The 16839-nt window shown below is 42.1% G+C and overlaps 1 protein-coding gene across 1 annotated transcript in view; it reads left to right on the forward strand.

Moving 5' to 3' along the window:
• Enpep (glutamyl aminopeptidase) overlaps positions 1-16839 on the forward strand; it is a 71613-nt gene that overhangs the window by 16007 nt on the left and 38767 nt on the right. Inside the window, exons 4-8 of the mRNA XM_032897345.1 lie at positions 7287-7407; positions 10301-10455; positions 11838-11951; positions 14187-14321; positions 16343-16408. Of these exons, the coding sequence (XP_032753236.1) occupies positions 7287-7407; positions 10301-10455; positions 11838-11951; positions 14187-14321; positions 16343-16408 (591 nt within the window). The remainder of the gene's footprint in view (positions 1-7286; positions 7408-10300; positions 10456-11837; positions 11952-14186; positions 14322-16342; positions 16409-16839) is intronic.

Here is a 16839-nt window from a genome sequence, read left to right on the forward strand (position 1 = left end):
TTATAACTCTTTTTCAAAAATGAATTATAAGTGATTAGTTGTAAAAATTTCCTCCCCAACTTGCTTCTTGGTCATGATGTTTGTGCAGGAATAGAAACTCGACTAAGACACAGGGAGATAGAAGCCAGAGGATTAGGAGTTCATTACCAACCTTGGCTACAGAGTGAGTTCAAAGTCAGTGTAGATTACATGAGACTCAAAACACAAAGAATATAACAGAAAAATCCATATCAACTCAACATCTACAAAGAAGGTATTGCATTGGAAAGACAAACGTCAAAGCATACAAAGAAAACCCATGTGCCACTGTGGTTTTGTGGTTTTGTTTTATCCAAATACTCTTCTAACTTTCTGCCCTGCTATAATATTTAGAATACAGACACAAAACTAAGCACAGTGATGATATCTTCAATAATATCTCCTAATGCATATGCAAGAATGGGGTAAAGGCTGTGTAGATGTCTCTCTTTCTCCTTCTGATTATTTTGGCATTGATAATGAAACAGAAAAGTCTTCAGTTGGATTATTTTATGACTTTATTGAACATACATGTACTCAGGAAGGTTCCAAGTCTCAAGGATAGCACAGATATGCCAAGCTCTCCCTCTCCCTCTCCCTCTCCCTCCCTCCCTCCCCGTCGCCCTCTCTGGGCTGAGATGTAAGAATCAGCCATCACTGCCCAGGGCCATCCGAGCATGCTTCTAATGGTATCATCCTTGAAAAAAGCCATAGCTTGCTGGGGATTTAGCTCAGTGGTAGAGCCCTTACCTAGGAAGCACAAGGCACTGGGTTTGGTCCCCAGCTCGGAAAAAAAAAAAAAAAAAAAAAAAAAAAAAAAAAAAAAAAAAAAAAAAGCCATATTTTTTTGTTACTTTTAGTGTCCTGCCTGGTTCTGGGCCATTTGCTGTGGTGTATCTCTCTGGAATAGTTCAGTTGAGACCCTGCAGATCTCCAAGGGGTGAATGGTGCTAGGAAATAGGGCTATTACCTGTTAGTTGTGAGACCGTCCATAGGTTTTTATAAATAACATAGGAATTGACATGAATTCAGTAGGGACAAGAGGTCAGCGACAGGTTTACATTCTGTGACATTCCTGAGCAAACCAGGATGTGTGATCAGATTTTCAGGGGACAATGTCAATAATGAAGACGGGAACTGAGATACAGCAGATGTGTAGCATCCTCAGGTGAACCCAGGTCCTCTCCTGATGTCTTAGTTTAGGTTTGACCACTGTGAACAGGCACCGTGACCAAGGCAACTCTTAACAAAGGACAACATTTAACTGGGGCCGGCTTACAGGTTCAGAGGTTCAGTCCAGTATCATCAAGGCAGGAGCATGGCAGCATCCAGGCAGGCATGGAGGAGGTGCTGAGAGTTCTACATCTTCATCTGAAGGTTGCTAGGTGAAGACTGGCCTCCAGGCAGCTAGGAGGAGGGTCTTTTTAAAAAAATATATATTTTTAAAGATTTATTTTATTTATATGCATACACTGTTGCTGTCTTTAGATGGCATTGGATCCGATTACAGATGGTTGTGAGCCACCATGTGGTTGTTGGGAATTGAACTCAAGACCTCTGGAAGAACAATCCATGCTCTTAACCACTGAGCCATCTCTCCAGATCCCTAGGAAGAGGATCTTAAAGCCCAGGTCCACAGTGAGACGCTTTCTCCAACAAGGCCACACCTACTCCAACAAAGCCATGCCTCCTAATAGTGCCATTCCCTGGGCCAAGCATATTCAAACCACACCTGGCTTTGAGCAGGCAATGGTGGCAAGGTGTTTGTCAGTCTGAAAACTGGTTCTTTCTGTTTGTAGAGTCTTCCCAAGTTTAGTGTCCTGATATCAGACCATCATGGTCAATTTTTTTTTTTTTATTCTCCTGACCTAGATAAATCTCTTGTCTTTCGAGATGGGGTAGCCTGGATGCTTTTCTAGTCTCTATCCCATGCTTTACCACAATGACAACTCTTTGCTCTGTTTGGTTCCTGGGTTTCTGAAATTATGTCTGAAAGCTTTTCTAAATGAAGCCCCTGCAAATTGAATAGCTTGACTTTCGCCGTTCATTGTGTGGGTACCAAGAACCTATAATTTTGTGTCTCAAAAGCACAAGATTCACTTCCTGTTTTCCCCTCATTCTCCATTGCTCTTAAAAGCAATGTGGATGCCACCTTGTGCTGTCACTCACACTGAAGGAAGTGCAGATAAAGAGTCACCAAGGCTAAATAGCGGAATGTGTTATCCACGATAGTGATTCTGGCAACGAGACCTAGAAGTTGGATGTGTCAAACACTGTAGAAATGTTATCTTATTCAATCCAGCCATCTCTCTGTTATGTAATACTGCTGCTTTTTCTCTTATGTAGCTAGGAGAAGTGAAGTCTTTACTAGTGGAGAAAAGAGGCAGAGTGGTGGTGTGGGGAGAACCAAACTTGTGCTGAATTCTGCTCTCTTTTGTGCCTTTCACTTTGCCTTAGTTACTTTTCTACTGCTGTGACAGCACGTGCTGGCCAAGGCAACTTAAAAAAGGAAGTGTTTACCTGGGTCTACAGTTCCACAGTGGTAGGAGACCATGATGACTGAATGAAAGCAGCAATGGAGACCTTTTATCTCTATCTATCTGCAAGCACGAGGCAGAGAAAACACTGGGGATGACAGGCAGTTTAATGAAAGGGCCCATCCCCAGTGACACACTTCCTCCAAAAAAGCTACACTTCCTAATCCTTCCCAAACAGTTCCACTGAGGACCAAGTATTCAAACATATGATAGGACCCAATCTCATTCAAACCACCACCCACTTAAATCCCCTTTGGACTCAAAAATTTTAAATAAATGTCACAGGTCTTTGGGGATAGTTTTACATTAGACATCACACGTTTTTTAGATTTATATGAAGGCAACTTTTTTCAAATACTGGTGCATTGTTCATTTCATGGGACCTGGGACAGTACCTGATAAACGATATGTGTAGATATAGGTGTGTGTGTATGTGTGTGTGTGTGTGTGTGTATGTGTGTGTAAAACAGGAAAAATAAAAGATATGAAAATCCACCTATCAGTTCAGATCCAATGACATTATCAAATTAGTTGATTTAGGCAAATAAGATATTTTTGATTCCAGAGCTCTTAGAATTTCTAATAGTGAATAAGAGGTTGTAGAAACAGGATCCATGTAAGAGTTTCAGTAAAATGATCAGCAGTTACATAAAATATGACATTCTATTAGTAGCTGTTCATGCATAGATCTGATATGTAGCATGAGAAGCTCCCAGCAGGAGAAGAGCTAACATCACCTGCAGTGAGATTTACAAGTAAACACTGGGGAGGTCTGTACAAGTTTGGAGTTTGGATACAAATAGGGGGGTGGGGCAAAGGATGGTTTAAAGATTTGTTAAGTGGCTCTTAGTTGGTTTGTCATATAGTCAAGTCTAACAAAGAAACAAGAGACACTGGAATGAAAGGCATCGTCTTAATTCTAAATGCCTGTTTTACGGGGCTGGAGAGCTGGCACAGCAATTAAAAGCACTTGCTGCTCTCGAGGAGGACCCAGGTTCGATTCTCAGTACCCACATGGCTGCTCGCCACCACCTCTATCTAAGGAATCTTTCTGCTACTCTCTCTGGCCTGCTCAGTACACACATGATACACAGACATGTGTGCAGCCAAAGGACATACAATAAGTGAACCTTTACAAAACTACACCTGCTTTATAACAGGGATCAGTATGAAAAGAGAAAAGCTACTGAAATAATGACAGAGATGTGTCATGGTCTCAAAAAAGAATCAATTGACAGTGGAGTTTATAAAGTCCGCTGTGCAGTAGACACAGTGTTTTGAAGTGTGGCAAGTCCTCTGCAGTGGTGGGGTGCATCAGACATTTAATTTCCTCAGGGCAGATATCCTACTTTAGAAAACAAATACGTAACAGTTAGGCTCTTGAATCCCCACATTTATAGATAAAGTTTATAAACCTCATATTTAACCATTAATAAACCCATTGAATACTAAAGGCTGCTATGTCTTGAAGATGAGGGAAGAAAGTCACGAAGTTAAGAATACACTCCATAAAGCCAAGTGAATGTGTCAACCAGAAAGAAGATACTCATTAGTAAAAGTGATGTTGGTTCCAGGGGATTTTCTCCTGGATTAAAGTGCTGAGGTCCAGCAGAAAGCAGAGAAAGATTAACCTGTGCTGAGCCCCAAGGAAGGAGAGGGATACAGGAATGGTGCATGATGGTGCCACTGTCGGGGAGCCGGAAATACGCAGCAGAGCAGGAGTGGGCGCATCTGCAGAGGGGACAGTCTTTCTAATTCCTTCAGTCCGGTCATCACAGGTGTTCTGTAGTTGAAACACAGAACACGGAAGCATCAGACGGCAGACATTGTTGGCCTGTGGTAGACTCTTCCATGTCAAACTATGTTCCTGACGCATAGCAGATAGGTTACACTTACGGATATGCTTTGGTTAACTGTGAAATCTTCAAAACTCTTTGGATTTTATAATTGTAAAGATAAGGGATTGTAGAATCAGTTCAAGGATGCTAGTCTATGATTCCTTAGCTCATTGGTCAATTCTGTGTCTGGAAAATATGACCTCTGGGGGTCGTCTGGGGGTCCTAGGTAATGAGTAATCTGGAGCTGAATGGGTACAGATGGTGCATGCTTCTGTGTGAGGATGGGGTTGGGGCATTCCCTGGAAAACCAGGAAGGAAGAAAGGAAGGAAGGAAGGAAGGAAGGAAGGAAGGAAGGAAGGAAGGAATGTTGATGGCAGTCTTTACTGTTGCTGTCACCAACAGAAATGTGGAGAAAGAAAAACAGTGACTGATACTGTTTGCAGAAGCATGCTTGGATGAAGTCTGTGTGAGTTGGGGACACAACTCGATGGTAGTATAGCTGTGTGCATGATAAGCCCTGGATGCAGTAAGAGGGGCCCGGCTTCTGTGGGTAATCGGAAAGCAATAGCAGAAAGAACACAAAGTCTCTCTCTTCCCCACAGCTTCTCCTAAAGCAGAGGGTTCACTACCTTCTGGCTTTCCTTTTCCTCAACTTGGCTTCTCACTCCAAACAGACAGCACAAAATATGTGTGTGTGTGTGTGTGTGTGTGTGTGTGTGTGTGTGTGTGTGTGTGTGTGTGTGTGTGTGTGTGTAGACCTCTGGGCAGTGTCAAGAGGGACAACTCTCCCTGAAATATCTGATGGAGAGTGAGTGTGGCAAAAAGTCTTAGTGAGGCTATCACACCAACCTGTGGACAGAGCCTTTCTCCTCATAGTAAGCAGTGCCCTGTCACCATGGCGGTTTTGATCTTTCATGGAAAGTCACCATTGTTCCCTTCAGGGGTTTCCAGTTGGGTCCTTGGGTTCAGTTATCACTTGGAGAAGGTCTGTCACTACCCAACAAGAGGATAGGCAAGGGTAGAAGAAATGGATCATCTCTTTTCTGGCAGGTAAAGCCCTAAAAAGCTCAATGAGTGTTGAGAGGGTCACTGACTGACACCTCCATGCTTAGACACCTCCATGCTGCTGTGTCATGTTCTTTAGCTTTGCTTGATTGTAAGTTTGCCTGGAGTGTTTGATACTAGGGCCCACACCTGTACTGCTTGTGATGGCTAGGAGATTAGACTAGGATTCTCCCCCCCCACCCCCGTGTGTGTGTGTGTGTGTGTGTGTGTGTGTGTGTGTTCTAGTTTTCTATGTAGACCAGGTTAGCCTCAGAATCACAGAGATTCAACCTTTCGAATTATGAAAAAAGGTGAGACTATCAGCTAAGATGGGGAGCAGTCGGTCAGCACTGTCCATTTAAGGGACATTCTTTCACTATTTGCCCTTTATATTGTAGGAGCTCTTCTAAGAGACAGGCCAGGGGGTGTATGCTCAAAGGAACATCATCATTGCAGTCACTGTAGTAATGGGAACAGGATATGAGTGGGTGTCTCCTGTCTCCTCTCTCTCTCTCTCTCTCTCTCTCTCTCTCTCTCTCTCTCTCTCTCTTTCTCTCTCTCCCTCATTTTTCTGATCTTGAATCATCTGGTCTAGTTGGGTCAATAGTCTTGAACTTACTGAAATGACTAACTCTCACTATTGCTGGAGGGTTTTGGATCAGGTCCATACCTCACTTGACTTTCTCACCAATGTAGCGGACTACATTGTAGTCTAAAGCACTCTTTCCTCTCCCGCACACTGAAAAGAAATCTCGAGACAATCAGAAGGTTCCTCAGCCCGGATCCTAGCATCCAGGGACAGCATCTATTCATCTGCTTAGAAGGATTCATAATAATAATTTTTTTTTTGGTTTTTTTTTTGGAGCTGGGGACCGAACCCAGGGCCTTGTGCTTCCTAGGCAAGCGCTCTACCACTGAGCTAAATCACCAACCCCATAATAATAATTTTTAATAAAGTCATGAATGATCAGAGTTGAGACAAAAATCTGCACTCAGTTTGGTTGTAAATTAGGTCATAGGGACATAAAATAATACGCCGGCAACTCAGAGAGTAGATGGTTCTTACTCACTCCCTCTTGGGAAAACTTTGAGTCATCGTATTTTAGGCTCTGGGAGTGAAACGGAAACATGGCTGGGGCTATTTAGAAAAGCAGAGAAGAATGTTACCAAGGGGAAAGAAACATGTGGTCAAAAGCACCTTCAATGAGAAGACTGAAATGAATTTGTTTTCTCACAAGGAACTGCGTACACAAGACAAATCAGTGGCTACAAGGAAAGACAAACAGACACATAGACAATGCAAGGGTTTGGGTTGTTTCTGTTTCAGTTTTTAAAAAGTGATTTGTCTATTTTTATTTTGTGTGTGCCAACATGTATGGCTGGGTAACGGTGTCAGATCTCCTGGGACTAGAGTCACAGACAGGTGTGAGTCACCATGTGGGTGCTGGAAATTGAACCCAGGGTCTCTGGAAGAGCAGTCAGTGGTCTTAACTACTGAGCCATCTCTCCAGCCCCACGCAACACAGATTTCTAAAAGGGTGATCATACCTGTCAATGTCTCACACGCTACCGGGCTTTGGTAGCAATGGTTTACATGCCAATCACCAGACCTTAAGGTGTTTCTGCTCACTGACGTCACACAGTTACATCTTCATGACTCTCTTTACCCAAGTCTTAGAGCCGTGAAGTGATTTGTGCGAGGCTACACGAAGCAGGCTGGGGACTCGAACTCGATGCTCTGACCCCAAAGGCCTCCGGCGTTCAGTTATATCAATGCCCCACAGTTGGTGGGTATGCGTTTGGTTAGATGAAGACTTACCTCTCTGAATGTCTGTGCTCTGTTACTAGCTCACTGTTTACGTCCAGCCCAAGCAAAAGCAAACAGCAGAGTATGCGGCAAACATAACCAAAGCTGTGTTTGACTTCTTTGAAGACTACTTCGCTATGGAGTATTCTCTTCCGAAACTGGGTGAGAAAATACTTTCAATTCCTCCTTTCAAGTAGCCTTTGGGTTTGGTTTTTTGTTTGTTTGTTTGTTTGTTTTGTTGTCTTTTTTTTTAAGACTAAGTTACCCTAGTGTATCTAGCTATATTACCATTAATTACTGATCATCTCTGAGCCTTTTTAGTATGTGCCTGCACTTCTTGTCTGAAGCGAACTACAAGCTCAAAGATCCATGCCGGAGTCTTTCAAAAATAATAATCACTCTCTCCTCTGATATGATGAAGATCTAATCTTTGATTTGGAAAGCGACTCCTGCAGAGCTTGCTCTCGGTGGGGCCAGAACAGCCACCTCCGTCATTTGATTTAAAAATCAGGTCTCCTCCAACGGTTTGCAACAGTAAGGGTCAGTGATGTTGTAAGAGGCCCGTGTGCTTCCAACCCGACCCTTGTTGTGCAAGACTTTTCAGCCCTGGGAATGAAATACTGAAGCTCCTTCCAGAGTTTTCTTTTCTTCAATGTGAAGAGAAATACATTGGGGGGAGGTAAAATACAAAGAAATCCATATTCTGGTGTATGGACAGGGTATCTCTGTCAACAGCACAAACAAGCTTGAGTGACTTGAACAAAGTTGTAACTGTAAGACCGACCCTTGGAGACACTTGTAGGGAAGACATTAAGAGAACCAACCAACTGCCTGGTCTGTGGAGGTGCCTATCTTTAATCCCAGAATTTGGGAGGCAGAGGCAGGTGGATCTGAGTTCAAGGCCAGTCTAGTTTATGGAGGGAGTTCCAGGATAGCAAGGGCTACATAGAGAATCCTTGTCTTGGAGAAAGACGACAGACAGAGACAGAGAGAGACAGAAAGAGACACAGAGAGATACATGGAGAGACAGAAAGAGAGAGACAACCAAGAGTCCACTTCCTTATCAAGTACTTACCACCTTAATAAATCCTGTGGAAGGCAGAGGACATGGCACACATCCACACACACCTCATTTTCATTTCAATGGCCCTTTGTATCACTTATCAATTATGAGGGGAGACAGAAAGACAGTAGCTTTTCACCAGAGTCAGAAGGAAAATTCTGGATGTTTCAGGAACCGAATGCAGAGTTCATTGTCTTTGTCTCACTCCATGTGGTCACGGTGACCCCAGATGCAGAACTCACACCAGTGTCTCTCTTCCTCCCCTTCTTGTCTTCCCTTCCCCTCTGCTTCCCTGTGCATCGTCAACACTTTCAGAATTAGCTGTAAAGTAGAGCCTTCGGAAATGGTGTCCTCACGTACGTCAAGAGGTAATCGAATTGACATTGATTAATTATAATGTCTGTGTTCACTAGAGAAGAGGTTACATTCATTTGCTCAAGGATGTGTGCAAATTACACTTTCCAACATTGTGAAAAATGTTGCCTACGGGGGTAATACTTTCCCAAGCTTTAAGGATATTCTTTTTTTTTTTCCTAGCTATTCAGCTATTCGCCTTATTTATTTATTTATTTATTTATTTATTTATTTATTTATTTATTTATTTATTTTTGTTAACCTGAGTATTTCTTATATACATTTCGAGTGTTATTCCCTTTCCCGGTTTCCGGGCCAACATCCCCTAACCCCTCCTCCCCTTCTTTATGGGTGTTCCCCTCCCCACCCTCTCCCCATTGCCACCCTCCCCCAACAATCTAGTTCACTGGGGGTTCAGTCTTAGCAGGACCCAGGGCTTCCCCTTCCACTGGTGCTCTTACTAGGATATTCATTGCTACCTATGAGGTCAGAGTCCAGGGTCAGTCCATGTATAGTCTTTAGGTAGTGGCTTAGTCCCTGGAAGCTCTAGTTGCTTGGCATTGTTGTACATATGGGGTCTCAAGCCTTTAGGGATATTCTTATGCCATAGTGACCAACCCCTAGAATGAGAATAGCATGACAAGAAAATCACTACTATTACCTTGATTTTTAATGAAGATATATATCTTTTATTCTTTTACACAGATCCTTAAGAAATTTTTATTTTAACCAGAAAGGCCCCCTTCTGACATGTTAGAATGAAATTTCACTTATTTGAAATTTGGGTTCTCGTTTAGTAGTAATAAAATTCCATTCAGGTTTTAGTTCATTAGCTGAGGGAGCTGTATTTCCCACTAATCAATATTCTTCTTGTTTGCTCAACACTGCCTCTTCTCGATTTTATTAGATACCATATCTATTATTATATCATATATCACGTATCAATATTATATATTATGTATATATTATTATTATTATTATTATATTAGATATTATATCTAAAATCCAGAGAAAAATACAGAAATTCCTGTGACCTGGATTAAAAACATTAACTTATTTAAAATATAAAAGAAGACGGCAAAGGGAAGGGAAGGGGAAAGAGGATTAGATAGTCAGAGAATCAAACCATCCTTACATTGTACATCATTGGAGGGGATAGGGTTTCCAAGTCTGTGTCCTTGACTCGCAAATTGTCTCTGTGAACTGACAAGCTCTGTCTTCTCATCTCATAGCAGACGTCATTCCTTTTTTTCCCTAACACTGTATCCCCCAAACAGATGCTGTTTATAACCAAGGTCATAAATAAGGGATGGAGAAAACTAATAAAAAATAAAGTACTGTACCGAGAAGAAAAGACGTAAAACCCTACAGGCTTCGAATAAAAGAGCAGTCACGTGATCCTTAAGAAAAAAAGGGAAGACAGGGAGGGCTGACACATTGAAGTCCGGAGGCTGCAGGAACTTCTCCGTGGGAATGTTGAGTGTACTAGGGCCGAATGTTTGCGCAAATGGTTCCTGCTTCTCACTCTGAAACATTATTTTTAGCCTTAAAAAAGCCAACCGAAGGACTTAATTTGGTAAGAAGCACTGTGAACAAGTGGAAAGAATGTGTTTCTCACTGCTCTGTCTTTTTCCGTAGATAAAATTGCTATTCCAGATTTTGGCACCGGCGCCATGGAAAACTGGGGACTTGTCACTTACCGAGAAACAAACCTGCTTTATGACCCCCTGCTATCGGCCTCATCCAACCAGCAGAGAGTGGCCAGCGTGGTTGCCCACGAGCTCGTGCACCAGGTAGAGAGGGGCCCCCAAAGCAAATCTACTTCCTTTTTAAAACTGGCCTCTTCCACAGCAGTAATAAAAGTATGGATGAGCACAGGAGTAAGACTTCCCGGGTCAAAGCCAGTCTAAATGCTAACTAACGTTTAACTATGCAGAAACTTTCCAGGGGTTCTCAACCTGTGGGTCGTTGCCCTGTGGATGTCAAATGACCCTTTCACAGGGGTCACCCGAGACCATCAGAAAACGCAGATATGTATCTTATGATTCATAGCAGTAGCAACATTAGAGCTACAAAGTAGCAACAAACATAATTTTATGGTTGGGGTCACCACACCACAACCCGTGGAACTGCATTAAAGGGTCGCAGCATTAGGAAGGCTGAGAACTGTTGTTGTAAAAATATAAAAATAAAAAAGAGTAAAGTTGTCTTTTACCCTGCTAGGTCCACGCCGCCGGTGCCCCAAGATAAATGCTAGGTATCTTGGCGGAAACACATCCCAGCCGCGCACTTTCCTGCACGCAAACATAAAAGAACACACAACACAGAAATCTTAGATCCAATTGATAAGATATAACTGCCCACTTAAACATACGAAGCCCGGTACCATCCATCCCTTGAGAACATTAATAACAACCTGTAAATACACAGAGCAGAATCTTAACATCACCTGCCATGGCTTCTCCCCTCTCTCTCTCCTCTGTCCTGTCTCCGTCCTAGTCTCCTCCTCTTCCTTCAAACTTCTCTCCCACATCCTTCCTTCTCATCCAATGACAGGCCTCCTTCTATCCTGTACCTGCCCCTCACCTGTACTTTACAAATTCAATCAGGAGAAGGTTCTGGTGAAGTCACCTGAGTTCTGAGTGCGCGACTAGGTAGCTGTCCTCGCTGCAGTGGAATTAGCATCAAAATACAGATAACTTCAGGGCAAACCACAACAGAGAACCACTGCTTTAGACCGCTTTGAGTTTAATAAAAACACAAGAGGGGGGGCTGGAGACATGGCTCAGTGGTTAAGAGCACTGACTGCTCTTCCAGAGGTCCTGAGTTCAATTCCCAGCCACCACTTGGTGGCTCACAACCATCTGTAATGGGATCTGATGTCATCTTCTGGTGGGTCTCAAGACAGTGATTAGTGTACTTACATACATAAAATAAATAAATCTTTAACAAAAAACCACAAGAGGCCTTCCTATAACACTGTATATTCCTTAAAATATGGGAATGAACTGGAGAATTCAACATTCCTCGATTCAAGATAAAGTAGGAAATACATGTTAGGTACAATGTTGACTGCCTCTGTGTCAGGTACAAATCCATGCTGTGAAATTTCCTACACAGCTCTCTACCACGAGAATAAGCATCTTAACTACTTCCTCCTGGCTTCTCATTTCAGTGGTTTGGAAATATCGTGACCATGGACTGGTGGGACGACTTGTGGCTAAATGAAGGATTTGCTTCGTTCTTTGAGTTCTTGGGAGTAAACCACGCAGAAGCAGACTGGCAGATGGTGAGTTCTGAACATACTCTCTGAGTCGCTTTTCTTTGTGGAAACCCAACTGAAGCCTTTGACAATGGTCTACGATCAGGGTCAAATTTAACGGCGGTCTTGGATATTCGATTGTGAGGGCAGATGGGAGCCAGTGACTTCTCCTGAGCTGTTCTTTGCCAAGAGCCTTTACCTGGTCACGGAGGCAGTAGGGAGCCATAGACAGACACCTGGAAGAATGGAAGTCAGGGGAGAAAGTGTAGATAACACCCGTCTTACATTTCCGGGAAGTAGAGTGTCCGCTCTTCCAAAGTCTTATTTAATAAGCTGTTTGACTTGAGCAGGTTGCTGGAAGGTGGTGAAGAGGTAAAAGTTTAGCAGTCAGGCACAAGCTCATATCCTAAGTACGTCACCTCTTAGATACACAGCAGGAAGCGTGGCCGTGAGCCAGGTGCTCGATCTTCTCTGGGTCAGGTCTCTTTTACCATCCAAAGAGACCAGTGTTCTGTATCAAGTAAGCGTCCAAGTTCCCAAACCTTAGGCATAGTGAACGTTCTCACAGTGTGCCCTCAATGGAGCTGGAATAAAAATTTCCAGGAATGTACAGAATTTTCTTTAGGAAAATTAAGTCGTTTCTGTTTGTATTTAGATCATGTAAGTATTCTTCTCTGGCTGTACATACACACGTATGTACTCTCCATAGATGTGTATTACCTACCCGTATAAATGGAGATTGACGTGAAGCGTGTAGAATACTGCCCTCTGCTGGACTGTTTTTGATACTGCGTAACTTACCTCGTCTGCATCCCTTTAAAAAGAGGTGGACATCATCTGGTTGTGGTAAAGGGGAACAGCAACAGAGCACATTCAAAGGGCTTAGCCTTCCACGTGAATTTGATAAAGATATAGCGAGACTTCTCAACTTGGAGTTGTTTTTAATTTTTCTCTGACTTCCGAAAGTATTTTTAAATGACCTCTAAATTTCACTGCCTTCTAAGTGTCACAGAAAGACTACTAAAAGGCGAGTTTAAAAATAAAAGACAGCACTATCCAATGGAAGTTTAACTTCCTTGGGGCTCAAAAAAAAATCTATAACTGTTTTTCTTTTTCACCTTTAAAAAGTTTTTTTTTTTCTGTCTCCTGCCTCTTCTCTCCATCTACCCCACTGCCTCCACTTTCCTTCACAATTTTATGTCCTTATAAAAACGAGCAAAAACGAAGGAACAAACCCAAAGCACTCAGGTATAGGACCAGCTACTGGAACAAGGGTAACCTTTCCAGGACCACATTTCTGCAGAAAGCGGACTCTTCCTCGGCATAGCCATTGGTTACTAATAGCGCCTTTGGTAGGGGTGGGGCAGCGTAACCTCCCCTCCATCCACACTGGGAGTTTGGCTGGCTTGATCTTGTACATGTAGTCACAGCTGCAGATGTCGGCTAAATTTTTTTTAAAGCAATTGTTGAAAATCCCTCCCCCCCCCTTCTTGAATGCACAGAGATCTGCCCACCTCTGCCTCCAGGGCGCTGAGATTAAAGGCCTGTGCCGACCAAGCCTGGCTCTTGGAAAACCTATCTCTTACACTAAATACTTGCGTTTCCTTAACCTTCTTTGAAAGGTGGGGAAACTGCTCTGCAAGGTCGAGTCTTCGCACATTCATTTACACCAGGGTTCTTCCACCCTAGAGCTATTAACATTTAGGGCGATGCTTGCATCCATGGACTGTCCTATGCGCTGGAGGACATTAGCCAGTTCCTGTCACACTATCTACTGCTAGCACCCCTGTCCCAGTTATGACAAAGGCTAGGAATAGAGGTAAGAATAAATAAGTAAACATCTCCAGTTGTCAGTCATCATTCCAGTAAACATTGATGGCATCATATTTTTTTTGAAAATAAATTACACGACGGGCAAATTATTTTATCTTTTACTTTTTCTGTTAAAGTACTTTGGACTCTCTACCTCGGTGGTCAGTGTTCATGATGACCCCGAGAGGTGACATCATTCCCATTTCCCAGACAAGAAAACTTGAGACATTTGGTTCGGTTCAAAATGCAGAGCAGTAAGAATTAAAGAACAAGGACTGGAATCAGTGTGGAGAAGTTTTTTGCACAGGATTCATTTGAAGACCTAGAGACCTCGTTACATAATCTGAGTCATTTCCCTTCCTCTTCCCACAGTTTCGAATACATAGAATATTATAAAATAGAAAGCCATCCGGGGGAAGTGCTATCTTTCTTTGCCTTCTGCCATTTCAGCTCAGTCAGGTGCTGCTTGAAGATGTGCTACCTGTGCAGGAGGATGACTCCCTGATGTCCTCACATCCGGTGGTTGTCACGGTGTCTACTCCAGCTGAAATAACGTCTGTGTTCGATGGAATATCATACAGCAAGGTAGGAGATACACGGCGTTGGTTTCAAGCATCTTTTTTTTAAACTGACTTTTAGTCAATGTCTAAAATTTGGTTTTAAAAGGAAATGATTAGATTTCATTGTGAGGGCTGGAAAACAGGTGAGAACACAGCGGGGGCTAAATATTAAATAGGTGGTATTTTGCAGGTGAAGGACTCAATGTTGATCATTGATACAGGATTTCGGAATTAATTTTCTATTTTTTTTCACTTCTGTTTAAAGCAACTTCATTCTGATAATTCAACAATTATACCCTAAACACCTAATGTACTTTTTTAAAAATGTATTTTGTGGGAGCATGGCCACAGATGCACATGGTGAGGGAGGACAGCCTCTTGCCTTTCATCCTGTGGAATTGGAGGTTTGGACTCAGGTTGTGAGGCTTGGCAGCAAGCTCCTCTACCCACTAACCATCCTACCAGTCCTTACCTTGATTTTTTTTTTAAAATTATGTCTTATTTTTCTGCTCTGTGGCCAGCAGGGACAGCCAACTAACTGTATGGGCATTTCTAACAGGAAAAAACTTTGGTGTTTAGAACAAACATTCAAATGCAGCCTGGTTGGAGGGAAAACCTTCATCCTGTGTGTGTGTGTGTGTGTGTGTGTGTGTGTGTGTGTGTGTGTGTGTGTGAGAGAGAGAGAGAGAGAGAGAGAGAGAGAGAGAGAGTTGTGTTTGTTTTGTGTTTTGTAGGCAAGTCATTTTTTAGCCAGTAAACCTGGATGAGATGCTGCTAGGAATGTCGAACCCTAGCTTCTGTGACTCTCTCTCTCTCTCTCTCTCTCTCTCTCTCTCTCTCTCTCTCTCTCAATGCCTCTTCCACACATGTTTCATACTTATACTAGTATAATTTAACTCTATATATTAAGTGTATAGCTTTCTATCTTGGGTCCTCACAAGCCAGCCATTGTATTAAGTGTCTGAAACACTGCTGTTATAGTGGATGAACCCTGACATGGTTGTCTTTATAATTATTAAAATGATATTTATCAAAATCAGCCTAAGGGAAAACAGTTGCTGTGTGAAGGTCGCCAACACCACAATTTTCAGCGTCCCTCTCATCCCTGTGGCATTTTTTCAGCCTTCTCTTAAATGATTGATTATCTGTCCTAGGAACTCACAACGGAATGCTCAGACTCAGTTCTCTAAGTCCTGGATATGACAGGGGCTTAAAATAGTGTCAGAAAGAAATATGTTCCTAAGCCTTATTCTTATTGTGTACAAATGCAATTTAAAATACTTGGGAAATTGTAGTTGAAATGACTAGGTGGGAAGGCAATATATTCATGTTTGTTAGTTGAAAACTGATATAAAAATCGTACAAGTAGTGTGTCTTAGTATTAACCAACACGGAAGAAGCTGGAAATCAGGGCATGTGTCAGATTCTTGAGATCTATAAAACCAAATGAAACCAGCTACACATTTGACATAAAATGGTTTTGTGTCTACATTACCTATCTATTCATACTATATTATTTAGGGAGCTATTTTATATTTCCTTTCAAAAATATACTTACTGTTTCTTATATGGTGATATACCTATTAATTTGCCAGAATTTCACCTTGAATTAGTGCTTTAGCCAAGAACGTGTGGTGAGGACCATTTCTGTTTCTTTCATTAACAAAGCGCCACCTGCTGGCTCATTTGAGGAAGTGCAATAACCATTTATACCTCGAGTCACAGGTTGGCAATTTGAGCAATTTCCCTTTACCACTTAGATATTTAAAAACAGATACACGGAAGGGATGCATTCTCTCTCTCTCTCTCTCTCTCTCTCTCTCTCTCTCTCTCTCTCTCTCTCTCTCTCTCTCTCTCTCTCTCTCTCTCTCTCTCTCTCTCTCTCTCTTGCTTGTTTTATCCTAAATCATAGCACAGTAACTATGTAATTCATCAGAATGATCTTCAAGAAACACTGGAATACAATCATGGAACGTTGCAGTAATGCTCACTGATACTGTTCCTTACAGTCTCATTAATTTAATTGGTCTCTTTTTTCCATCCCAGGGAGCTTCTATCCTGAGAATGCTTCAAGACTGGATAACACCAGAGAAATTCCAAAAGGGGTGTCAGGTAGGATCGATTTTTATTTATTTATTTATTTATTTATTTATTTTTTGGTGGTAGCAAAAGTAAGCCATACTGATATGTAGGTGACAATTGCAGCTGGCTGACTAAGGAAAATTGCTTTTTTACTTTTCATGAACATGAACAGATAAGCAAGAGATAAAATGTGATAAAAGATAAAGGGTGGCTTTACATCAGGTTAAGGCTCTATAGTGTATCTGCAGTGGTCATTTACCAGAAATGTCACTGGGAAATTCAAGTGGATTACTTAGTGATTCTGGATACTCTTTACATATGTGGATACTCTTTACATGTGCAGATACTTTTTACATGTGTGGATTCCTTTTACATGTGTGGATACTTTTTACATGTATGGATACTCTTTACATGTGCAGATACTTTTTACATGTGTGGATACCTTTTACAGGTGTGGATAC

This window comes from Rattus rattus, chromosome 3 (assembly GCF_011064425.1).
Source record: "Rattus rattus isolate New Zealand chromosome 3, Rrattus_CSIRO_v1, whole genome shotgun sequence".
Lineage (NCBI taxonomy): Eukaryota > Metazoa > Chordata > Mammalia > Rodentia > Muridae > Rattus > Rattus rattus.